Source organism: Macrobrachium nipponense, chromosome 19 (genome assembly GCF_015104395.2).
Source record: "Macrobrachium nipponense isolate FS-2020 chromosome 19, ASM1510439v2, whole genome shotgun sequence".
In the NCBI taxonomy this organism is placed as follows: Eukaryota; Metazoa; Arthropoda; class Malacostraca; order Decapoda; family Palaemonidae; genus Macrobrachium; species Macrobrachium nipponense.
Genome location: NC_061088.1, coordinates 44716419 through 44741247, shown reverse-complemented (window position 1 = coordinate 44741247; position 24829 = coordinate 44716419). Strand labels below are relative to the sequence as shown.

At 41.0% G+C, this 24829-nt stretch overlaps 1 protein-coding gene across 3 annotated transcripts in view; it reads left to right on the top strand.

The window, feature by feature from the left end:
- The window catches only part of LOC135216763 (UDP-glucose 4-epimerase-like), a 153017-nt gene extending 128700 nt beyond the window's left edge, over nucleotides 1-24317 (top strand). For 2 of the 3 annotated variants that reach the window (XM_064252242.1, XM_064252248.1), the window contains exons 7-8: nucleotides 2975-3167; nucleotides 22876-24317. In XM_064252242.1, the coding sequence (XP_064108312.1) occupies nucleotides 2975-3167; nucleotides 22876-23048 (366 nt within the window). In that variant the 3' untranslated portion in view covers nucleotides 23049-24317. Of the gene's footprint in view, nucleotides 1-2672; nucleotides 2866-2974; nucleotides 3168-22875 lie in introns of all 3 variants that reach the window. The other variant, XM_064252258.1, reaches the window with a different exon arrangement.
- Nucleotides 24318-24829: the final 512 nt, after the last annotated feature.

The window sequence follows — 24829 nt, the reverse complement described above, 5'->3', positions numbered from 1 at the left end:
ACCTGGCAGTTGGTAGCCTGTAAGTGGAGAGATACATGAGTATCAGGTGCACACTTACAGCCTAACAAATACTCCGCTGCATGCCGGAGCATGTAAGTTAGATTAAACCAGAGCCCCGCCGTAATATGTGTGGTAACTAGGCGGTTGGAGTTGGTCTAAGGCTACGCCGGAGACAGGAAAAAGATTCCAACCAGGAGTGGTGAGGAGCCATGAAACCACGACGGAGAACGACGGAGATAGTACATAAAATAAATTAAAACTAAAATTCACCGTAATATTAAGGGTATATCCGTATATAACGAAGTATAAAATTTTCCGTCTACTAGAAGAGTGCCCGGGTAAGGAGCGAGCTCTCCTCCGGTAGCGGAAAACAGGATATAGTAGGCAAGCAACAGACCACTAGTAATTGTCCACCCCGCCCACTGGCGGAGCCAGACGGACCTATAACCGAAGGGGCCCCCGGCTTCAGCGGAGGCTCCGTCCGTTACGGTAGGGGAAGGGTGGGACTGAGGCAATAGGTGGGGGGTCCCGGCGTAACACGGCGGGAGAGAGAGAGAGGGGGGTGGCCTACCCCCCCCCCCCCCCCCTCCCGTCGCTACAACTACCCGCTCGGTAACCCGGTACCCGAGACAAGTGGTCGCCCTAAACCCCAGCTGGGATGGAGCTCCAGGCCTCCTCAGAGAGAGAGGGAGGTAGGCTACTGTGGTTGTTATGGCAACCAAGGAGATCCACCAAACCCCTCCCTATACCTGGTAGGGAGGGAAGGGGAAGGGTAAGGTGCTAAGGGACACGTGATCGCAGGTGGCCTAAGCCGCGATAGCAACACAACCATAGAGGGGCCACGTGAACCAGACTGTACCAACACATGGCACAAGCACCTAGGCTAGCCTAACACCCTAAATAACACTGATAATACATCGTAAAGGAAAGGAGGAGACACTTTTAGTAAAAGGGAAAGAAGCCCAGGAGGAGGCAAGCTGTTCCGAAGAACAGTTGACTACTCGGAGCCAGCGGTAGCCGATGAAGAGCAAGAGCTGGGATGCTGGGCCAGAACACGGTATAGCCCTAAATACCAAACTAAGAGAAAATGGTAAAGGGGCTGTGTCCTAGCTATAAAAACGATGTAATAAACGATGAACGTAAATATAAAAAGCCCATAAGCATAAGATGTCCCAGTATGGGAGACCGGGAAATCTTAACACGAGGCGGCACACGGCCGCCACGAGTCAACCGGGAGACCGTATATGACCTATAAAAAGGAAAATACTGGTCCCTGGAAGACTAAAATACTAGAAAATACTACTTATGAGGCACTTAACTTAGCCGAAGCAATAGCAGCACGTTCCATCGTAACTGATGAGATAAATCCAAGAAAACAACACGAGAGGAAAAAAGCACTCTAGCGCTGTGAAGCTAATGATTAAGGATGACCGCTAGGGGCGCTGCTGTCCGTGGCGTCGGTAGTAGTAGTAGTAGCGGCCGCATCACCCTTTAGTATCAGCTCTCTCTGGTGGGGATTTTATGTTGGAAGGTCTAAATGGTGAATGACTCGTGGTAGTGATCCCACTCGCCTATATTCCCATACCGACACTTCTTTTATAGAGTGAGCGAGTCAGTTTTACTGACATTTTCTTAATTTTGTTTTTCTTTGGTAATTTTAGATTAATTTTACCTAGAAATAATGATTTTAAGGATATTTCATAGGCCGACACGAGCTGAGCCCAGAAATTCACAGTAGCATTTCTTATTAATGGGCTCTTTGCAGATTTGATGTATATTAATGGAAAATATTTTTGAGAAAATGCTCAGGGTTAAACTGTTGTTGGCTTTTGTGAGCCTTGTTAAAGCTCTAGGTAAGCAGGTTAGAAAGCTCACAAGGAAATAATGAAGGCATATAGTACACATGCACATCACAAAAATCCATATGCGCAAAGGTATCATAAAAGGTACACAAAATATAATTGTTTAGCATTGTAGAGATGTTAAATAGAATATATTTAAGTAACAGTTGAAGTGCCATTACAGTATATGGTCTAGATAAAACAAAAAACTGTATAGTAGCACTCATTCCTGACCACTTCATTCACTGAATTTTAGATGATCTTATTCCTAATGTAAAATTTGCTTTCATCTTAAGAAATCTTACACTACATGGTTAACCTTTTTTATAATTTGCATTTGGCAATATAGCAGCCTTGAATAATGAACAAATTTTTTACATGTGCTTGGAATATGGTAATAAGTGAGTGTTAGTCAAAAGTATAGTAAAAACTGAACCATTTTTTCTGTGCTATATAATGAGATTTCTGCTGTAATCTGCTTTATTACTTTTCGGATTGCAACGAAATTTCATAAATTACAAGTAAATCAATTTCATTGAGTATGTAGATGTGTAATGAGCATTTTAGCTTTAATCATCCAGTACAAACTGAACAATAATAGGTATTAACATACCAAAATACAGTCATGAAAAAGTTTCAGGTAATATTTTTGAAAGGAAGCAGATTGATAAATCACAAACCACAGACAAGCCATGACACGGATTGCACTTGTATAGCAAAATTATTACATTGAGCAGAAAAAATCACAGATGCTTTTTTGTATTTTTTAGTTCTGACATTCCTCAGTGGCATTTATGTATTACAGTGCTGCTCTTTGCTTTCCATGTATAGCCTCTGAACCTTGGCCTGGGTCATGGGTTGTCTGTGCTGCAGTTTATAAAGGAATTTGAGCGTATCACCAAGACAACTATTCCTTACCACTTCGTTGAAAGGAGGGTTGGCGATGTTGCAACTTTGTTCTGTGATGGGAGCCGAAGCATGGAAGAGCTTAATTGGAAACCAATCAGAGATTTCCAGGTTATGTGTAAGTATTATTGTATAACCCATTTCCCTTTCAGCATTTTTTCAGGAAAGGGATGAACGACTGCTGTACATGGTAACTTCACATAAAACTCATATCAAGGCTTTTGCAGACTTACAACCTGGGTACAGGACATGGGGTATCTGTCTTACAACTAGTGAAGGCTTTTGAGGCTATGACTGGCACTAAGGTGCCTGTTGAGATGAAACCACGAAGAGAAGGGGACATAGTATCCATGTATGCCAACACAACCCTTGCTGAGAATGAGCTGGGCTGGACAGCCAAGTATTCGCTCGAAAATATGTGTAAGTCCTTGCCAGTGGAACCTTTAGTCATCCTCTTGTGGATGATCTGGCTGCCCTTCCTTTAGCCTTCCTTTTAAGATTGTCTGTTGCCTTTCATTTCATAATAATTTCCAATTCACTCGCTCTTATGGTAGCTTTGGTCTTTGATGTTATCAAATCATTTTGTTTGCATACTTTATGTCTGTACCATGACTCTGGACCAAATTTGTTGAGCAGTCTTAGCCAGTATGTTTGTTTTTGTAGCTTTAGCTCCTATGCTGATTAGCTAGTTAATACTTAACAGATGCTTCTAACAAACTACTGAAATAGCTATTATTCTTAAAAGATACAGTCTTTCATTTTACTTGCATGAAATGCCAAGAACATTGAGTTGCTAGCTAAGAGTGAAGTTATTGATTAACTAATTCCAACAGTTCTTCTCGCTAGGAAAAGACCCCTGACCCACTTCATCACTTATGTTGTTTTTATATCAAAATTTTGCATGAAGTAGATTTACATATGAAGTCTGCAATTTTTTCTTACTGAGCTTTTCAAAATTGCAGAAAAACCTATATTTAAACCATTATAAGTACGGGAAATCCAAGGAATAGTTAGCTGATAGTAAATATGCATATAGGAAGCGCCTAGGTACCAGCAGTGTTCTTTTAGATTTGACTTGCCATTTGCAAGAGAACCTTGATAAAGGTTTTGAGTGCAGGGTTATTCAAATTGATTGTACTATTCTGCTTTCAGTTTGGTAAATCATCAAGAAATTTTTTTATAAACTTCATTATCTTGGAATTGGTGGATATTTTAGGATGACTTCAAGATATCATTATAAGGAGGCAGTAGCAAGTTGCTGATGATAGGATCTTGACCGAATCAAGACCCAACGTGTCTGGTGTTCCACAGGGTAGTGTTCTTGTTCCACGTTTTTTTTTGTGTTTACTAGTGGTATGGCTTTTGGCCTGGAAAACAAGATTGTTCAGTATGCCAATAATGCAACACTGTTTGGTGTAGTAAAGTATCCATTTATAAGAAATGAAGCTCCCTTAGTTGTAATTGTACCATGGAGAGGATTAATGAATAGTTTAGTCAGTGGGGTATTTTGCTGAATTCCGGTAAAGCAAAATCACTACTGAACAGTAAATCTTGTATAGATTTTCCATTTCATCCTCCCCTTCAGTTGGATGGGACTATGTCGAATGGATCTGAAGCATTGAACATACTTAGTGTAACTTTTGACCCACATCTTACTTCTGAGAAACATCTGATGAGAGTGTCGGCAAATACTGCACAAAGTTAGGTTTTATATGTGGAACTTCATATATTCCTTTGCTGTTCTCCATTGTGAATGTGAAAGTCTACTGCCTGAGATTTATCTTTTAGATAGAAAGTTTTGTGGTGATAGGTTTTTGTTTCCTAACACTAGCAGTTTTCAGTTTTTCATAAGTTGTATTTTAAGAGAGCTTTTGTTATTAGTATTTTAAGAGAGCTTTTGTTATTACAATTGATCCCAGATCCTCTCTTCCTGATGAAAGTGACCAAATTTGCTGAACAGCTGCACCAGTATGCTGTTGAACTTTTAAAATACAAGGTGAATTGTTTTAGGGTAGTAATGCGTTGAAAGCTTTACTGGAACTTTTGGGGTTCGAATTGTAAAACATTCTTTGGGTGACTGTGTGAGGAATAGAATTGTGTGAGGAATTCTATTCCTCACAGTCTCTCAAAGAATGTTTACAATTAGTACCTCAGAAGTTCAAGTGAAGTTTCAGTGCATTACTACCAAAAAACAATTCACCTTGTATTTTACATAAATTACATATCTTTTTGTCTATTTAGTATTAATTTAGTTTGTATTTTTCTTCTTTAATAACCGATTGTTTTTTATGTGCAGTATTTCCCATTATCTTAATTTCTTTCAGATGAAAATCATATTCTTTGGAAGCCTGAATTAAAATTCATTGACCCTTTAATAATAATAATAATAATAATATAATAATAATAATAATAATAATAATAATAATAATAATAATATAATAATAATAATAATGAATAATAATAATAATAATAATAATTAATAAATAAGTAATAATACATAATAATAATAATAATAATAATAATAATAATAATAAAATAATAATAATAATCAATAATAATAATAATAATAATAATAATAATAATAAATAATAATAATAATAATAATAATAATAATAATAATAATAATAATAATAATAATAATAATAATAATAATAATAATAATAATAATAATAATAATAATACTTTATTAAAAGTAATGGCTACTTCAGAAGCGTTACATTTGTAGAGATTCTTCTCTATTTTTCGAAGCAGCATTTTCAGTTTTACTAAACAGACTAGTAGAGTGCCCATGGAGGTCATTTTCAAATGCAGGGTTAAGATCAGTGTATATATTTAAATTTTTACATTAAAACTATGATATCGTAGTCATCAAAGTCATTCACGTTACAGTCTCTCCTCATCTCTCGCTCTCGTCTGTCCACTCTCTCCTTCTCACCATCGTCTCTCCCCCCCTCCACCGTTCTCTCGCTCCTCTCTCTCCCTCTCATCCACCTCCTCCTCTCTCTCCGCCCCTCCTCCTCCTCTCATCTCTCAGCTCTCTCTCTCTTTTTTTCTTGTAGTGAACTTTCGTCTGGAGCTGCCAGATACCCTCTAGGCTAGGAAGTTGAGGGTGGACTGCTTCTGGTGTGGTAGCCTTCTTTATATTCAGGGTCGTCAGCAAGGATCTGCCCCATGTCCATCTCCTATTGTCTGGTGGTGTTAAGTCTGCTTATCATTGGTCACTTGAGTTAGGTCTCAAGCCACATCCGCTGTGTTGATGGTTGTGTAGCTCCAACCTCCTAGACCTTTAGAGTTGTGTGGTGACATTGCTGGGTGTTGTGTCACGTCACAGCTAATTTGGTTTCCTTTGGCTGCTGGAGTATCTCGTTCAAGGAGGATGTTTTCCGCAGAGTTGTCGCAATCGGTGATGTCATTGTCGGTTGCGGGTCTTCTCATACTCGTGGAGAGGAAAAATTCTTCCTGTGTCATATTCAGTGCTGGTCTTATTTGTTGTATGAGAAGTGCATCCAGCAGGCACAACCGACGGGCATCGGTGGGCCCTCCTGGTGATCTTCGTGTTCTGGATGATCACATCCCAGTTTATGTATTCTTGAGATACATAAATCTTACTGAGTATGACCCCACCCCCAATTAAGACACCCTTCTGAAGCTGGGTCTTAATTGCCACTTATTTTCGAGACCCAGTCCTCACATCAAGAGACTTGAGATCGAGCTGCTCCTCGACTCCATCCAGCAACTCAAAGCCTGGAGCATCGTGAGGACTACCGATTTCCTTCGGCCCCTCCTACTTGCTGAAGCCGGATCCAGCCGGATCCTCGCCAAAGAGATAAAGAAAACAGCGAAGGAGTTGAAGGAGAAAGAGAACATCAGGGTACAGTGCAAGGACAAGACAGCAGCCTTCGTCTTGATTGATACTGCTGAATATCTTGAGAAGCTGGATGCTATTTTGTCTGACGAAAGCAAGTTTGAGTGCCTGACAAGAAACCCAACAGACAACATTTAGAGGGAGGCCAACAGAATCATCAGTGTAGTGAATGCTGTGACAAACGCTGTCCACCTCCCGCCCATACAAGGAGACTACAGCCTGGGTTATCTAAATGGCAACATAAAAACCCACAAACAAGGAAACCCCCTTCAGCTGATCATCACCCAGATGCCTGCCCGTACGTATGCCTTGGTTAAACGCCTTAATTAAATTTTGACCCCCTATGTCCCGAGTCGGTACAGCCTGCAGTCATCAGTAGAATTCCTAGAAGCCATCAAGGACACACCTGGCACCGGGATTATTGCCTTACTGGATGTGAAGTCCCTGTTCATGAATGTGCCTATCGATGAGACCATTGATATCAACCTTGAGCACATCTACAGGAGTCAGTTGACAGCTCCCCTCAACATACCTGAAGCCTCACTCTGTACATTGCTGGAGATCTGCACCAAGAAGGCCCCTTTTACCACCCACCATGGCCAGATGTTCTGCCAGAAGGATGGCATAGCGATGGGCTCCCCACTCTCGGCCCTCCTCACTAACTTTTACATGGGCACCATGGAGGAACAAGTCTTTGCCAAGATGTAACAACCCCACAGATACAGCTGTTATGTCAATGACACCTATGTTCAAGTTGATGCCAAGGGTGAGGTTGAAGCCCTCTGTCAGGTATTCCAGCAGTGCAGTGTGCTGAATTACACAGTTGAATACAGCTCCCACAATTGGCTCCCCTTCCTCGACATCCTTGTGAGTAAGACGGAAGATGGCCTCTGTACTTCTGTCTACACACAAAAAAAAAAAAAGACTAATCTTGGACTTTGCCTCAACGGTGACAGCGAGTGCCCCGCCAGATTCAAAAGCATGACTGTCAGGGCCTTCACCAGGAGAGCCCTCTCCCACTGCCCGACTTGGCAGGACACTCATCAGGAACTCGACCGCACCTCCCAAGTACTCGTGAATAACGGGTACAATCAACTCTCAATTAACGCGAGGGTTACGTTCGTGGAGAGCTCATATTAATTAAAAACATGTTATTTATGAAATAACAGGAATAAGGGGTTATGTTCCTGGACTTGGGGAACTCTGTACATTTTTGCTAAGTACAACCGAATTCGATAACAGCAACAGCTTGTATTTCAACCATCGTACGATAGTAAACAATTACCATAGTAATGATATAAACGACGTTATGTAGAATAGGACTGATATATTTTTTAAAAATAACTATTTGCTATAGATCAAAGATCAGTAAAGAAATATGCTGTTAAATTTAAACCAAGTTGTAGCTGAAGCTGAGAAATCTGTTCAAGCTGTTAATGACTCTTATCGTGCATCGGCTCCAAGGATAAAACTCCCGTTCAGTTATGCCATCAAACACAACCATAGATTAAATCAAGAGAAAAAATTTTAATCAAAACTACTGGGCTTGAAACAACAAATTTTACTGTTGTGTTCACGCTAATAAAAGATAAATAACGTTAAGCTTATGTTACATTGAAATCAAGTGAAAATAGCGAGTGGAATCATGTCTTTTTTTTTTCTTTTACGCAATAAACATGCTCCTAATGCAATCTGTTAACGAAAAAATAATTTAGTTCACAACGAGCCTTATTCAAGCCATATTTCAACTTAAAAATTTGTCGTATAACGAAAAATAACCCTGTCTCATATAAGTAAAGTATCTAGATATTTGATTATGCTAACAGAAGCAATAAAATTCGCACAGAACCGAGTTAAATACAGCAAAATTAACTTGTATTCGCTTTCCAAACCAAAACATTGACTGCTATGTTATTATTTTATAACACAATAATATGAGAATACCCTCGATATTATTGGATACAATGTAGTAATGTATTACTTTTTAAAAGATTTGTGGAAAAGATGCATATTCATTACACATGTAATTATATGTAGCCATAAGCAGCCTGACATCGCTCAGTTATGCCGATGCCGGAACCATAGATATAGAGAGGAGAGATTGGACAGAAAAACGACGATCGAGTGCACACAAGGAGCCATTGTTTTGCGATAACTCTCAGGGATGGCATCGGTACCAACTGCGAAGACCAGCGGCAAAAAAGCCACTTCTGGTAGCCAATGCTGGGTCATCAACTGTGTCAATTACAGAACAAGTTCACAAAAGAACAGGGGATCACATTTCAGAAATAAGAGACCTATTTTCATTCATGAGAATCTTTATGACTGTTGCAATAACCTCAAGTAAACGTGTGTTAGATCGCAGTCAACTTCATTCCTGCCTTTATATCTAATAAAATATGTAATGAATGTTGTAATAAGCTTTTTATTAAAGCAAGGGTGTTGTTTATCTGTGGTACGTGCCAACAGCTCGTAAACTATTATTCCAAATGACGAATTATGTAGAATAAAAGTGGTTCAGTGTACTGAAATCTAGGGTTAAACATCGCTGTGCGGGCACTTGCATGGACTAATGAGCCACTTTTTCTCTCAATATTCAATTGGTGAAACGACAATACAATTCAATATTTAAACATATCTGCAAAAGTTTGAAGCTTCATCAACAAAATGAGATATACGAAACCGTCATACGTACTAAAATAAGCATGTGAGGTCTTTGTAAAATATGTTTTAAAGGCAGTATTTTAATCCAATGTGGCGTGGTATCGTCTTTTGACAACCAGGCATACACTGGCAGACACGCCCTTCCCAGCCTTCCCATCACTCATTTGAACAGTGTTTGTGTATCCATGTAACCTTTATTCATATTACTCAATATTGTAGTTGTAATCAGCACAATAAAACAACATACTGTTGCCTATATTAGTGAAAGTATGAGACGTCTTATTCCCGCAATCATGTTTTAAACTGAAATGCATTTTTACCTTGTCATCGGTGGTTTTATCCTTACTGCCATCACAAATGAAACTCCACAGTGCTTATCTGATTGTAATTTTACACATTTCGTTCTTAATTCACTCCAAATTCAACTTAATTCGTGATTATTTTTAGTCGAATTTTGTACGTCTGGCAGCCAGAATCTACGAGTCGAGCAGCCAACGGGTTATTGAATTGTTTAAGAGAAAAGAATTGTACTTTTTTGCTAGCACTTTTCATTTATTTAAGTCTATATTACTATTTTGACTTTTTAAATTTTTTTTTATAATTGTAGGGCTGAAATAATTTGTTTTTAGTAATTTTTAATAATTGTACGGTTGAAACAAATGTAATCTTTGAGTGCTAGAGATGCCAGTCATCATTGCCAACACCCTTTGCCTTTACAAACTGTTTCCATAAATTCTAGATGTCATAGTAATGCAATAATGATAAAATTACTATGTGATATATATATATATATATATATATATATATATATATATATATATATTACAAATAAATACGCTAAATTCACGTATATCGATGGTTTTTTGTAAGTCTTACCCCAAGTTTGGAGGGTAAACACAAAAAGAAAAAATTGGCAACCCCATAGCTATATCAGCAAAACTAATGAAATTTGTGTCAGGAATCTGGTTACCTTTACAACAACGAATTTTTTCAAGTGAATTATCATGTTTTCCCGTCCGGAGGCCGATAAACCTCGTCGTTTAAGATTGTTTGTGAAGAAAGTTTATTGACACAAGTGACTCCACAAACGTCGAGATAGCATCAATCTTCTATACATAAGGTGTTATAAGTAAAATTAAGTTTACCCCACGAATGGCTAGACTTTTATTAGCTCCTGTTTAATTGGAAATTATGGCATTATTTTGTGACTTTATAGAAAACATTTACTACTTTGAAAGGAAAGTAAAGGTCTCGATCTGTTTCCATGCTGGTTGGGATATGACTAGCGTCTAATTCAGGATACTGGAAGTGCTAAAGTTATTTTTTGGGAAAGTGACTACACAATGGTACATTGTCTGCCTTTTACTCTACCTGAAAAGTCACTGGCATGTAGGGTTACCATCAGTCCATACAACCATGGTTATGCCTGACTAAGTTTCATACTACTACTTGTACTACAACAATGTACATAGGCTAGTATCATGAGGCCTAAATCCAGGCCTGCTGCAGTTTTAAGTGTTAATGAAACGTCATGGTAGTATTATGGTAAAACACCAATGGCCGGCCTCTACCGTAGCATGACCTCCTTCCCGAAATAGTAGTGGTACCTCGAGATACGAAATTAATCTGTTCAGAGGCGGCCTTCGTATCATGAGTTTTTCGTATCTTGAACCACATTTTACATGTAAAATGGCTAATCCGTTCCAAGCCCTCCAAAAACACCCCAGTAAATTTCATATTAAAGCCGAATTGACCTATAAACAATGAAATACTACAACAATTTGGACCATTCAATACCTAACTTAATACGTACTAATATGTATGTACCTGTAAATAAAGTGTATTAGTGTACATGGCATACAAGAAATACTGTACGTCTATACGTACATATGTAGTAAAATGTGGAAGCTTACCTTTCGAGTGAGGCTATCTCCAAAAGTGGTGACAGAGGAGGAGGACAAACGGCAGATACGTACTCTTAACTTTACGAATCACATACAAAAATGTCAGGAAAACATAAACTAAACTTTGCGGAACACTTTAACAAAACTGTAACACTTAATTTCATACAATCAACTTACCTGTCAGATATATACATAGCTAAGCTAAGACTCCGTCGTCCCCGACAGAAATTCAAATTTCGCGCCACTCGCTACAGGTAGGTCAGGTGATCTACCGGCCTGCCCTGGGCGGCAGGACTAGGAACCATCCCCGTTTTCTATCATATTTTCTCTGTCGCCGGTGGTATCAACATTGTTGCTATTACCTCCTGACTTAGATTCTTATTTCATCCTTTGATCATCGTTTATCGGCTTTTTGGTGACGTATCTGGATCGTGTTTTTGGCATTCGCTACTGTGGACTGTTTTTGGAATTGCTTTTTGGATTTTTCTCAGTATGTCTGATTCAAATGTGAGTGTGAGAATGTGTGTGAATGTAGGCTGCAGGGTGAGGATACCGAAAGCTTCGGTTGATCCTCACACTGTATGCCGTAAATGTAGGGGGTTTCAGTGTTCTGCTAATAATACTTGTAATGAATGCGAGGAATTAAATGCAGAAGAGTGGAAGACTTTAACTTCTTATTTGAAGAAGTTAGAGAGGGATAGGGTTAGACGTCTGAAAGGTGTGAGTTCAAGGCCTATTGAGCCTTTTACTGATAATTCTAATCCTACTGATTTAGATTCTCCCTATGTTTCTCATTCACAAAGTGTACTTTCGGAATCGGCCTCGGAAATCGCCGATCTGAAAGCTACGATTCGAGACATGAAGTCCAAAATGGCGGACTTACAAGGTAAGGCTAGTGAAAGTGAGCATTACAGTGATGTGAGTTCCCCCAGTGTTGTGGAGGGGGCGTTTGATCGTCCCTGCGACGCTCCCAGGCCTAGACCTCTTCCAAGCTCCCATGCCCAGAGGAGAAGGAAAGTCGAAAGCCTTAAGGAGGTCGTGGGGAATCCCCAACGGTCAGACGTCCCTTCAGCTAGCTCTGTTTCGTGGCAGGCTGCTCAAGGGCGCTCTAGAAAAAGCGTCCTTCGTGAGTGTTTCTCATCCTCTCCCTCTCCCTCACCTAAACGAGGGTGGAAGGAGTCGAATTTATCGAGACCTCTGAAGCGTCATATGAAAGAACCCGAAATTGATTCGAGCCCAGAGCGTTTCTCAGATGACGCTCCCTCTTCTATTAAGAAGGCGAAAGTGGCGTCAGCGTCACCTGACGAGTACGCAGAAGTACCCTTTCCTACTTCTCCCCCGATTGATGACGAAAGGCGTCATGCAGTTGACGTGGGAGAAGCTTCAAGGAGAATTATTCTGGCAGTTCAAGAGCAACTGGCCTCTCTAGTGGGAGTTTTAGCGCCTCGTAGGAAGGACGTTGCGCTTCCAATCAAGAAGTCTCGTCCTCTCTCCCCTGCTAAGCGAGAAGCGTCATGCAGACGTGAAGCTTCTAAACATATTACAGAAGCTTCGGGGGTTCGAGAGCGAGATCGTTGTTTACGAAAGTTACATAACGCCAGAGAGATGTGAGACGTCTTTTAGACATGAAGCGTCTTTGAAAGCTGTTGGTAGACGTGAAGCTCCAACCAATATTTTGGCGCCAAGTAGGACGCCTTTTGAGAGCGGAGCGTCTTCCAGGCGCGAGGCGTCATCCGGACGTCAGCAGCCAAGTAAGCTGGGGCGTCACCAGGAGCGCCTTGGGCGGACCAGAGAAGCGTCATCCAAGCGGGAAGCGTCTTCTATTTATCGAGAGAAGCCTGAGCTTTTGGCGCCTTCCAAGGCTATTAAAGCGGGGAAGAGGAAAGAATATCATTCCCTTAGCCCCTCTCCTATTAGAAGTTTGTCTCCTCCAGAGGAGGAACGTACAGAGGTGGGAGCGGAGACTCATTTAGATCCCGAGTTGGAAGAAAACTCGGATGAAGAATATCAAGGAAGAGAAGGACTGTCGAACTATAAAGTTTTGACTGCCTTGCTTCTAGAGGAGTATGGAGACGAATTGACTCCTGCCGCTCCTCCTTCTCCGCGCTCTCTGTTTTCGAGTGCTAAGACGAAGAAGTCTTCGTCTTTTCTCAAAATGCAGCCCACCATTTCAATGAAGAGGGCTCTACAATCCTTAGACTCGTGGATGAAGTCTAAGAAGGACTTAGTAAGAACGGTCTTCTGCATGCCTCCAGCGAGACTAGCTGGTAAAAGAGGCATTTGGTATCAGACGGGAGAGAATATGGGTATTGCTCTCCCGTCTACGTCAGAAGCAGACTTTTCGACCTTAGTTGACGCTTCACGTCGACAAGGTCTCAACTCGGCACGGATTACGTGGGGCATTTCTGAACTGGACCATCTCCTCAAGGGACTCTTTCATGTATTGGAAGTTTTCAACTTCTTAGATTGGTCCCTTGGGGTGATGTCCAAGAAAGCCCATGATTCTGAAGGAATCGAACTGGAAGCCCTTTTGTGCATATTGTCTTGTATAGACAAAGCGGTACAGGATGGCTCTTTTGAAATCTCCTCTTTGTTTGGAGCAGGTCTTCTAAAAAAGAGGACAGTATATGGTGCCTTTCTAACCAAGGCAGTCTCCCACGCTCAGAGGGCAGCGCTGCTGTATTCGCCTTTGTCTGACTTTTTGTTCCCTTCTCAGTTGGTGAAGGACATTGCTCATTCATTAACTGAGAAGGCGACTCAGGATCTTCTGACGCAGTCAGCAAGGAGAAGAAGCCTGCTTCTACACCTGACAAGAAAGGACCGAGTACATCGGTTCAGCCCTTTCGAGGTGGTCCGACCTCCAGACCTCCCGCAAGAAGGAAGTCTCCGGAGAAGAGAGGTAGGTCTGCCTTTCGTCCCTTTAAAAAGGGAAAATGAAGCTTCTCTCCTCCAAGCACCAGTAGGTGCCAGGCTCCTGGGATTTGTGGAGGCCTGGACACTTATAAACACAGACGAGTCATCTTTGGCTATAATAAGGAAGGGATATCGTATCCCTTTCCTGAACACTCCTCCCCTAACGTCAATACCAAGGGAACTAACAGCCAAGTACAAGGATCCTGTGCTGAGGGATACTCTTCGATCGATGGTGGAACAAATGTGGGACAAGAGAGCGATAGAACTAGTACTAGATCAAAACTCCCCGGGTGTACAATCGCCTTTTTCTGGTTGCGAAAGCCTCGGGAGGCTGGAGACCAGTACTGGACGTCAGCTCTCTGAACAAATTTGTTCGGAAGGAAAAGTTCTCCATGGAGACTTCTGCTTCAGTCCTGGCGTCATTACGACAAGGAGATTGGATGGTGTCTCTAGATCTCCAGGACGCCTACTTTCACGTCCCGATCCACCCTTCATCGAAGAAGTACCTCCGTTTCATGACGGGTGGAAGGATCTTTCAGTTCAGAGCCTTGTGTTTCGGCCTGTCCACAGCTCCTCAGGTCTTCACAAGCCTGATGAAGAATGTGGCGAGGTTTCTTCACCTCAAAGGAGTAAATATCTCTCTGTATCTGGACGACTGGCTCATCAGGGCCAGATCAGAGAGACAGTGCTTGGAGGACCTGAAGTTAACTTTAGACCTGATCAAAGCGTTGGGATTGCTCGTGAACCTCGAGAAGTCGCAGCTGACCCCCAGACAGGACTTAGTCTATCTGGGGATTCGGATGGATTCTCGGGGTTTTCGAGTATTTCCTTCGCAAGAGAGAATCGCAAAAGGTTTGCGGATAGTCTCTCTCTTCTTAAGGAAGGAACATACGTCGGCGAGGGAATGGTTGAGCCTTCTAGGGACCCTTTCCTCGCTCGAACAGTTCTTCCCGCTAGGAAGACTTCATTTACGTCCGCTTCAATTCTTCCTCAAGAAGTCTTGGAGTTGGAAAACTGGACAACTTTCGGACGTCTTTCCCATTCCAGTGGAGATAAGATCGCACCTGGAATGGTGGTTGCCCCCTCTGGAAGAGAACAAAGGGATCTCTCTAAGGACACAGAACCCAGACCTAGTGTTGTACTCCGACGCGTCGGAGAAAGGTTGGGAGCAACATTAGGCTTGAAGGAGGTGTCAGGCACCTGGGAACCAGCGCAGGTGACTTGGCACATAAACTGCAAAGAGCTCTTCGCCGTGCATCTGGCTTTGAAGAGTCTAGAACCTCTGGTGTCGAACAAAGTAGTGCAAGTAAACATGGACAACACCACCGCACTTGCCTACATTCGAAAACAGGGAGGGACTCACTCCTCGTTCCTTTACGAACTGACGAGAGACCTTTTGCTTTGGACGTCTCACAGGAACATCTCCCTTCTGACAAGGTTCGTGCAGGGAGTAAAAGAATGTGAGGGCGGACAGAACTCAGCAGGAGGAACCAGGTCCTTCATACAGAGTGGACCCTACACGAGGAAGTGTGTCAAGATCTCTGGTCGCTGTGGGGGACACCTCATGTGGATCTCTTCGCCACATTCATTTCCAAAAGGCTGCCAGTCTTTTGCTCGGTCGTGGAAGATCCAAGAGCTCTTATGGTAGACGCCTTCCTGCTAAACTGGTCTCGAGTAGACGTATATGCTTTTCCTCCATTCAAAATCCTGGGATTAGTAATAAAAAAGTTTGTGGCGTCAAAGGAGACGAGGATGACATTGATAGCCCCCTTTTGGCCGGCCCAAGATTGGTTCCCGGAGGTGGTAGAGTGGATCGTAGACTTTCCAAGATCCCTACCAAGAAGGACGGATCTTCTCAGACAACCACACTTCAAGAGGTACCATCAAAACCTCCCCGCTCTCGCTCTGACTGCCTTTCGACTATCGAAAGACTCGTCAGAGCGAGAGGGTTTTCTCGCGGAGTTGCAAGCGCGATCGCGAGAGCACGCAGAACCTCCACTACGAAAGTATATCAATCGAAGTGGGAGGTTTTTAGAAGGTGGTGTAGATCTAAGAAGTTGTCCTCCTCCACTACCTCTATAGCGGAAATTGCTGATTTCCTTCTATTCCTGAGAGAGCAATCTCATCTAGCTGTATCCACAATAAAGGGATACAGAAGTATGCTCTCGGCTGTCTTCAGGAATAGAGGATTAGATCTGGCAGATAATAAAGATCTCCACGATCTCATAAGGTCATTTGAGACTTCAAAGTCGAAGGAACCGGTCCCTCCGAACTGGAACCTAGACGTGGTCCTCAAGTTTCTTTCATCTGAAAGATTCGAACCTCCTCATCTGGCTTCTTTTCGAGACATCACCAGAAAATGCCTATGCCTATTATCTTTAGCTACGGCAAAGAGAGTTAGTGAATTACATGCTCTGCAAGATAAAGTAGGTTTCAAGGGAGACTCAGCTATTTGCTCGTTTAAGACACTGTTTTTAGCCAAGAATGAGAATCCCTCGAATCCCTGGCCTAAGTCATTTGAAGTCAAAGGCATATCGAGTCTCGTAGGAAGAGAAGCAGAAAGATCTCTATGCCCTGTAAGAGCTCTAAAGTTTTACATTCAGAGAAAGCAGCAGATGGGAGGCTCTAGACAAGGTCTTTGGTGCGCGGTAAAAGACCCCACAAGACTGATGTCCAAGAATGCGCTGGCATTCTTTGTGAGGAACGTCATTACAGACGCGCATAAGGTCTGTTCTGACGAACAGTTAGGACTGTTGAAAGTTAAAGCTCATGAAGTGAGAGCAGTAGCGACGTCTCTCTCGTTTCATAAGAATATGTCGCTTAAAAACATCATAGATACGACATTTTGGAGATGCAACTCAGTATTTGCATCTCATTACTTGAAAGACGTTCGTGTGACATATGAGAAGTGTTTTTCTCTAGGTCCGTTCGTATCGGTGGATACGATTCTGGGTACGGGAGCCGACACCAATCCTTAATAGTATATACTTTTCTTCTTTTTAGATATGGTCTGGAATCTCTTCGAACAATGGAGGACTTGGTTTAGCACGGGCGGCCGTCTATGTTGTTCAGTAAGAGAATCTTGTCATATCTAATTAGATGAGTATAATTTTTTTTTTTAGAAATTATGTATGTGTGCGTAGTGGTTTTGAGTTACGGTTGTTGTGACGAGTTCGGGGATAACTCGGAACAATCCTTAGTTCTAACATATGGTTAGGATCAGGTGGTCGGGATTGGTTGTGTGCTCCTTCATAAGGTGTATTGTCATATAAGTGGATCAGCACCCATTGACAAAGTCCTTTCAGGCTCTGCCGAGTAAGCGGATAAGACCCCATCGGCAGACCCACAAGAACTCTTGGCCATAGATCATATATCTCGCTAAAGTTTCTTGAGGTGATGCAGACTACTGGGCAAACACCCACGAAGTCTACCACCTATCAGGTAGGAACCAAGGTTTTATTTATACCTACAACATATGTTGTTTACCTGTCTATTCCATATAGTAGCTGTCTCTTACCCTCCACCGAAAGGTGCCAATCAGCTATGTATATATCTGACAGGTAAGTTGATTGTATGAAAATGATATTGTTATGTTACAATAAAGTTTCATACATACTTACCTGGCAGATATATACAATTAAAGGCCCACCCAGCCTCCCCGCAGGAGACAGGTGGAAGAGAGAAAATATGATAGAAAACGGGGATGGTTCCTAGTCCTGCCGCCCAGGGCAGGCCGGTAGATCACCTGACCTACCTGTAGCGAGTGGCGCGAAATTTGAATTTCTGTCGGGGACGACGGAGTCTTAGCTTAGCTATGTATATATCTGCCAGGTAAGTATGTATGAAACTTTATTGTAACATAACAATATCATCTTTATAAAGAACTTAAAATTAAAGATTTGTTTTGTCTTTTTTTGATTTTTATATTTTTTTTTTACTTTTATATATATATATATTTTTTTCAACTTCTTCACCACTTTCCACTTTGTTTTTTCGTAGTATCACTAGGTTCTTCCTTTTTGCGTACTCCTACTAAAGGCCTCTTTAAAAAATAACTATCCAAGGAAGATTGCTTCTGCCTGCTTTTGACAATGTTCCTGAAACGACTCGGGCAAATGTCATCGAACTGTGCAAGGGTACGACCTGTGTAAGCCTTTTTGGGGTGTCTCTTTTCTACAAATAATTGCACCTTATGAAAAGCAGCTAGAGCATCCTTAATTTCTGCCGTTGTCATAGAGTCGTCGTCCTCCTCCTCGCCGCTGCTAGAGAACTCTTCTTGAATAACGTTATGTTGCATGGCCTCCAACTTCTTCAGGTCATCATCCGTTGTAAGCTCCTCTTAGTGCTCCTCGAGAAGGTCATTGATGTCGTCCTCGTCGACGACCAGCCCCACTGACTTGCCGAGTGCAACGATCTCGTCAAGATCTGGTTGCGAAACAGTTTCAGGATTGTCAACTGTTCCTGAATCTGCAGCACTAGCTTCGCCCACGTCGAATCCCTCAAAGTCTCAGGCAGATACGGCATAAGGCCAGTGTTTCCTCCACAAGGAATTCAAGGTTCGCCTCGAAACCTCCTGCCAAGCTTGGTCAATGAGTTGGATGCATATGACGATGCCGAAATGCTCCTTCCAAAATTCACGCAAGGTGAGGTTTGTCGTATCGGTGATGTCGAAACATCTCTTGAAAAGATGTTTCGTATACAGCTGCTTGAAGTTCGATATCACTTGCTGGTCCATGGGCTGGAGGAGAGGGGTGGTGTTAGGCGGAAGATAAAGAACCTTGATAAACGAATACTCCACTAGGATATCTTCCTCGAGGTCAGGAGGGTGAGCAGGGGCATTGTCCAACACCAGCAGACATTTCAGAGGGAGGTGCTTCTCTTCCAAGAATTTCTTCACTGTCGGGCCAAAACACAGATTTACCCGCTCGGTGAACAAAAGTCTCGTTACCCAGGCTTTCGCATTAGCCCTCCACATCACTGGAAGCTTCTCCTTTAGCACTTTGTGGGCCTTGAAGGCTCGAGGAGTCTCAGAATGATAGACAAGTAGGGGCTTCACCTTGCAATCCCCACTGCCATTCGAACAAAGTGCGAGCGTAAGCCTGTCTTTCATAGGCTTATGCCTGGGGTAGTTCTTCTCTTCTTGCGTGATGTATGTCCGACGAGGCATTTTTTCCAAAAAAGGCCAGTCTCATCACAGTTGAAGACTTGCTGAGAACTGTAGCCTTCTTTGAGAGTCATCTCGTCAGATGTCTTATAGGCTTCGGCTGCTTTCATGTCCGAGCTGGCCACCTCCCCATGCCGCACCACCGAATGGATGCCAGTCCGTTTACAGAATTTTTCGAACCACCCATGAGAAGCCTCGAAGTCTGGGGTTGACGTCAATGTCCCTTCTCCTCCGTCGTCTTCGGCCTGGGCAATCAAATCGACGAAAATAGCGCTGGCCTTGTGGCAGATTGCTGTCTCGGTTATCGTATCACCAGCGATTTCTTTGTCTTTTATCCAGACAAGAAGCAGCCTTTCCATTTCATCATGCATGTGGCTCCTCTTGCTAGACAAACTAGTCTCGCCCTTGGAAGGTGTAGCTGCTTTGATGACATCCTTCTCCTTAAGGATGGTGCCTTTTGTCGATGGATTTCGGCCGTATTCCTTGGCGATCACACTCAATCGCATGCCAGCTTCATATTTTTTAATGATCTCCATCTTCGTCTCCAAAGAAAGCATCTTCTTCTTTCCTACTTCAACTTTCTTGGGACCCATGACTACTGTACGTAATTAAGTTATGTAGTATGTATACGTATGAAGTAAAGTTCTCACACAACACGATAAAGTAGTACTACAACAAAATGAGTAACGAATTTACGTTAACAAACGAAATCGTATAGAACGAACGAATTCCACATGCTTACGATACCGATGATGCCGCGAAGTGGCCGAAGAAGAACGCCTTTACATAGAGCATGATGGGAGAGATGCTGATCAATAGGAGAGAAGGATCTTATGGTGGTGACTAGCATCAGGAACCAATGGGAGAGCGGGAGCATGGTGGCGATTCTACTCAGTTGGCGGCGCGCAAGTTTTAGAATTGTTATTGGTGGTCCGGGCGAATCTCGGACTTTACAGCAACAACCTGTCGTATCTTGAACAATTTTTGTATGTAGAGCCGCAAAAATCTTCGCATTTGGTTTTGTATCTCGAGTTTTTTGTAAGTTGAGCCTTTCTTATCTCGAGGTACCACTGTACCTACTTTAACACGATGTTTAACTCAGGATAGACGTGTCAAGATGAAGCGTCCGTCTAAGCAATACCTCAAGACCTCTAATTTCCTCTCAAAGTATGTGTTTTCTCTCAAGTCACAAATTATTTCCGTAATTTCCGATTTTCGTGAAGGTGATCGTGCTACGGTAGAGGTGGCCGCCAGGTGGCCATTTGGTATTTTACCCTATTTAGTACATGTTATCAATAAGTTCTCAAAACCTGGTATGGAGAGGACTCTGCTGAATTTTAACGATAATTAGTTCTGCCTTTTGAGTAAAACAGGATTGTAAATTTATGGTGGAAAGAAAAGCACATAACGTCAACAAATTGGTCAAAATTGGTCAACTATATTGCTCAAGTGTATACAGACTAGTACAGCAGACAGAATTAAAATTTTTATTTCTACATGTAGTACACATTGTCATTGGTAAATACTACAAAGATAATTTACCATTCATTAAAGACTACTGAGAAAATAACCATAATGTAGTTGCCATATCTACAAAATTTTATTGTTTAACTGTAGAAGAAATATATCACCAAAATTGTATATTTTTACTTCTGCATACAGTACATATTGTAAATAGCAAATGGTATATAAATCATTTGACAGTCTTACCGGAAATCCGAGAAAACACATTTTGAAGTATACTGGGTTTCCAATAAGATTGTATAGGTTTGGCTATTGTTGTATAGGTTTGCGCTATTGTTTACATAAGAATTATTGCATAGCAATGGCGCCAGGCAGTACACATCACAGACTTTCTATCTATGGTCAGAACGAAGCTGATTCTCATTTCATGTCCAATTTTTGGTTTTTGTTTTATTAATAAATAAACAAAATTTTTGCTTTATTTATAAATAAATAAAGTTTTTCGCTTCATTAATATATACATACTGTGCTATGTCTTTGTTTATGTCGAAGGCCATCGTCTGTAGCGCTGATGCGCAGATTATTTGAAAACAATGCTCGGGCGCCAATTCTTGTTAAATCTAAATTTTTAAGCATTTTAAGATATTCTCTAGCTCGCATTAAATCAAATGTGTTAATTAAACACGTGTTAATTGAGAGGTGACTGTATCCCAATAAATTAATCAGCAGAGAAGTCCACACAGCCCTGGAGAAATGGTACTGTAGTGAGACCCTGCAGCCCTGCCCCCAGGATAATATCAAGCTGTACTATTGCAAAACCATACCGTGAAGAAGAAGATTACATTAAGAAGATATTACCGAAAATGTAACCCCGATTGACGACACAGTACACAGGCCAAGTCAGGGGTTGCAGCAGTGCCTATGTAGGTATGACCAGCATGCGCCTGTCTAAGAGAGACTCCTGCCACGCCAGGAGGGGGCTATCAAGAACCACACCCACACCAAACATCAAGAGACTATCTCCCAGAACACAAAGATCATCGAGAGGGCCCCGGATGCCCGTCAGTTGCGCCTGCTGGAGGCGCTTCCCATCCAACAAATAAGACCAGCACTCAATACAACGCAGGAAGAATTTCTCCTCCCCATGAGTATGAGAAGATTCGTAGCCAACAGTACAGATCACTACAACTCTGTGGAAGACAAAACCCCTGAAGGAGATACTCATGCAACCAATGAACATCAAATTAGTTGTGACATCACGCAGCATGATGCAATGCCCAGCAACATCACTGCACAACTCAGGAGGTCTAGGAGGTTGTAGCTACGCAGTCATCAACATGACGGAAGTGGCTTGAGAACTGACTCAAGCAACTAATGATAAACAGACTTACCATCACCAGCCAATAGGAGATCGGCATGGGGTAGACACCCCGCTGACGACCCCGAATATAAGGAGGAAGGACACCCCACCAAAAGAGAGAGAGAGAATGACTTTGATGACTATGATATCATAGTTTACCTATGAAAATTTGAATAATTACACTGATCTTAACCCTGCATTTAAAAATGACCTCCATAGGTCTGTTTAAGTAGTAATGAAAAAAGCCGCTATTCATAAAATACAGAAGAATCTCTACGAGCGTAATGCTGCTGAAGTAGCCATTACTTTTAATAAAGTATGCTTGTGAGAGGGTCAGTTTCCTAAGTACAATAATAATAATAATAATAATCATCATCATCATCATCATCATCAAGTGTTCAACTTTGTTAACATTTACTGGGAACGTTGAAGAGTGGTTCAATAGTATTGAAACAATATAAAAAGTCAGTTGAATCAATTGTAGTTTCAATGTCTGAGGATTATGAGAATATACCTCACCTTTCACATTAACCACTGAAATACAAGCAAAATCCAAAACAGACATGTTACTTCTATGAATGCAAAGGGAAAACTGTGGTAATTGAACATTGTTTTGAATGGTCTGAGAACAAGTGATTGACTTAAGTATGTATTGTGTGGAGTTATCTTTAGGTGGCATGACATTCATGCACATCATGAATGCCTTTTGTAAATGGAGCCATAATTTTTATTGAATTAGTAGTAATAGTAGTATGGCATTTTCAGAGATCTTATAACACTCATTTTCTCTGCAGGTGAAGACTTTTGGAGGTGGCAAACTATGAATCCTGATGGTTATGCCAAGGATGAACCATTTCCTCCATCCAGACTTGAGGACTCAATCCCGGGGAAAGTTCATAGCTCCAACCAGCTTGCTGGAGAATCCTCCTCCATAACTAATGGCATGAATGGTGTTACAGCACACTAAGATTTTTTAATGCAAAGTATACCGTGTATGATTATGTGGGCATTTGGTATACGTATTACTTAAATCGAGCGCTGTAGACGTTCCCTTGAAAAGAATACATGAAAAACTTTGGTTAGAATAACAATCTTTTCAATTTCCTTGCTATATTTTTAAAGCAATTCCAAAGTACACAAATACATACTGGTGCTTCTTTCCAGTTTCATTGTAGATTTTAAAAGATAATTCTTAATCAAACATATTTGATTGTTGCAGGCATTCATTTGTGTTTAAGAAATACAAACTGCCACCATTATGTAATAGGATTTCTTCAATGCAAAGTACTCATATACAAAAAGCTCTTGTTTGCATATTTATGAAAAATACAAACTGCATTAAAATGTTGTATTTCATTCATTTTGTAAGTAATCATTAGTGGCAGTACTTATTTGCTGGCTAAAATATTCTGGAGATCTATGTTAAGTTTCCTGTAGGAGCCATAAAATTTTTTGGACATTGGTTTTTTTATATTGTTGTACATTATTAGAAAATTTTTCATTTTTAACATGATTTTCTCAGAAATTAATATTGTTGTCTAAATAAAAAAAATGTAGTAGTTTTCAAGAGTTAACTTCAATTGTATGTACCAAAGCTGAAGATGAAGAGCTTAAAAACTAATCATACTGAAGTATGTTCATCAGCTTTGTACTGTAACATATATGTTGCATAATCTACTTTAATGTAAGTTGTCACTTAGTTACTTTTATTATGCTTGGAAAATTTTCTAATGTTTGAAACCTCCAGTGATGCTTGTAAGGTTACTTTATTATTTATAATTTAAAAATGGTAAATATTATTATTTAATATTTTAATTCTACTCTACATTTTTTATGCTTTATGATGTAAATTATCAATGTTATCAGAATTGCATTCATTGTTCAATAAATGCATTTATTAGCTTCACAAATCAAAATTTTTTAATCCATCGTTATCACTAAAATAGAGTACTGTACTTGTATGAATACTTATGTGAACGGCTGCTGCTAAAATCCATAATTCCATAACATTTTGTAAATAAAGGTGCCATACTACCAGCTTGGATGAAGTGTTTATGCATTATACAGTGTTTAATGGTACAAATGAATGAAGAAAACCTTCACTGTACTTTATTTCGGCATATGGACACAATGTGTTCTTGTAGTGAAGCAATTGAAATTACATTGAGTTTGTCATTTAACACATAAAAGTATTATTATTTATAACTTGGAACAAAATAAAGTGGGAAATATTTAAGTATCAGCTTTTGATATATGTTTGATTTCTCTAAATAATATACTATTTAAGAGAAAGCCCGTTAATATTAATATAGTGGAAGTCAGCATAAAATATGCAGCTAAACTGACTTGAAGGGTTGCCAGAAGACATTCAACTGTGTATGCCCAGCCTATTGGTCAAAATCAGCCTGCCACATCAGTCGATCGTTGATGTCATTTTATTGTGCCATAACTGTATAATATATCCCCAGTCTACAGTGTGTTCTTTCCTTTCTAGAGAGCATCTCTATATCCACCGATTTCTTTTGTTTACCCGTTTATCCATTCTCGAGGTGCTTGGTTGCAGCCCTCCTGTTTGTTCATGAAGTATCAGACAGTGGGTCTCAGTACTTTCTTCTTGTACTTTAGAGATCATGGTTTCAGTTGTTTATTGATTCTGGGTGCTGTACATTGACATCTAATTCCAGTGGTGCAGCCAGGATTTTTTATAGGAGGGACCCAATTAATAAAGATAATTTTGAATATTGCACA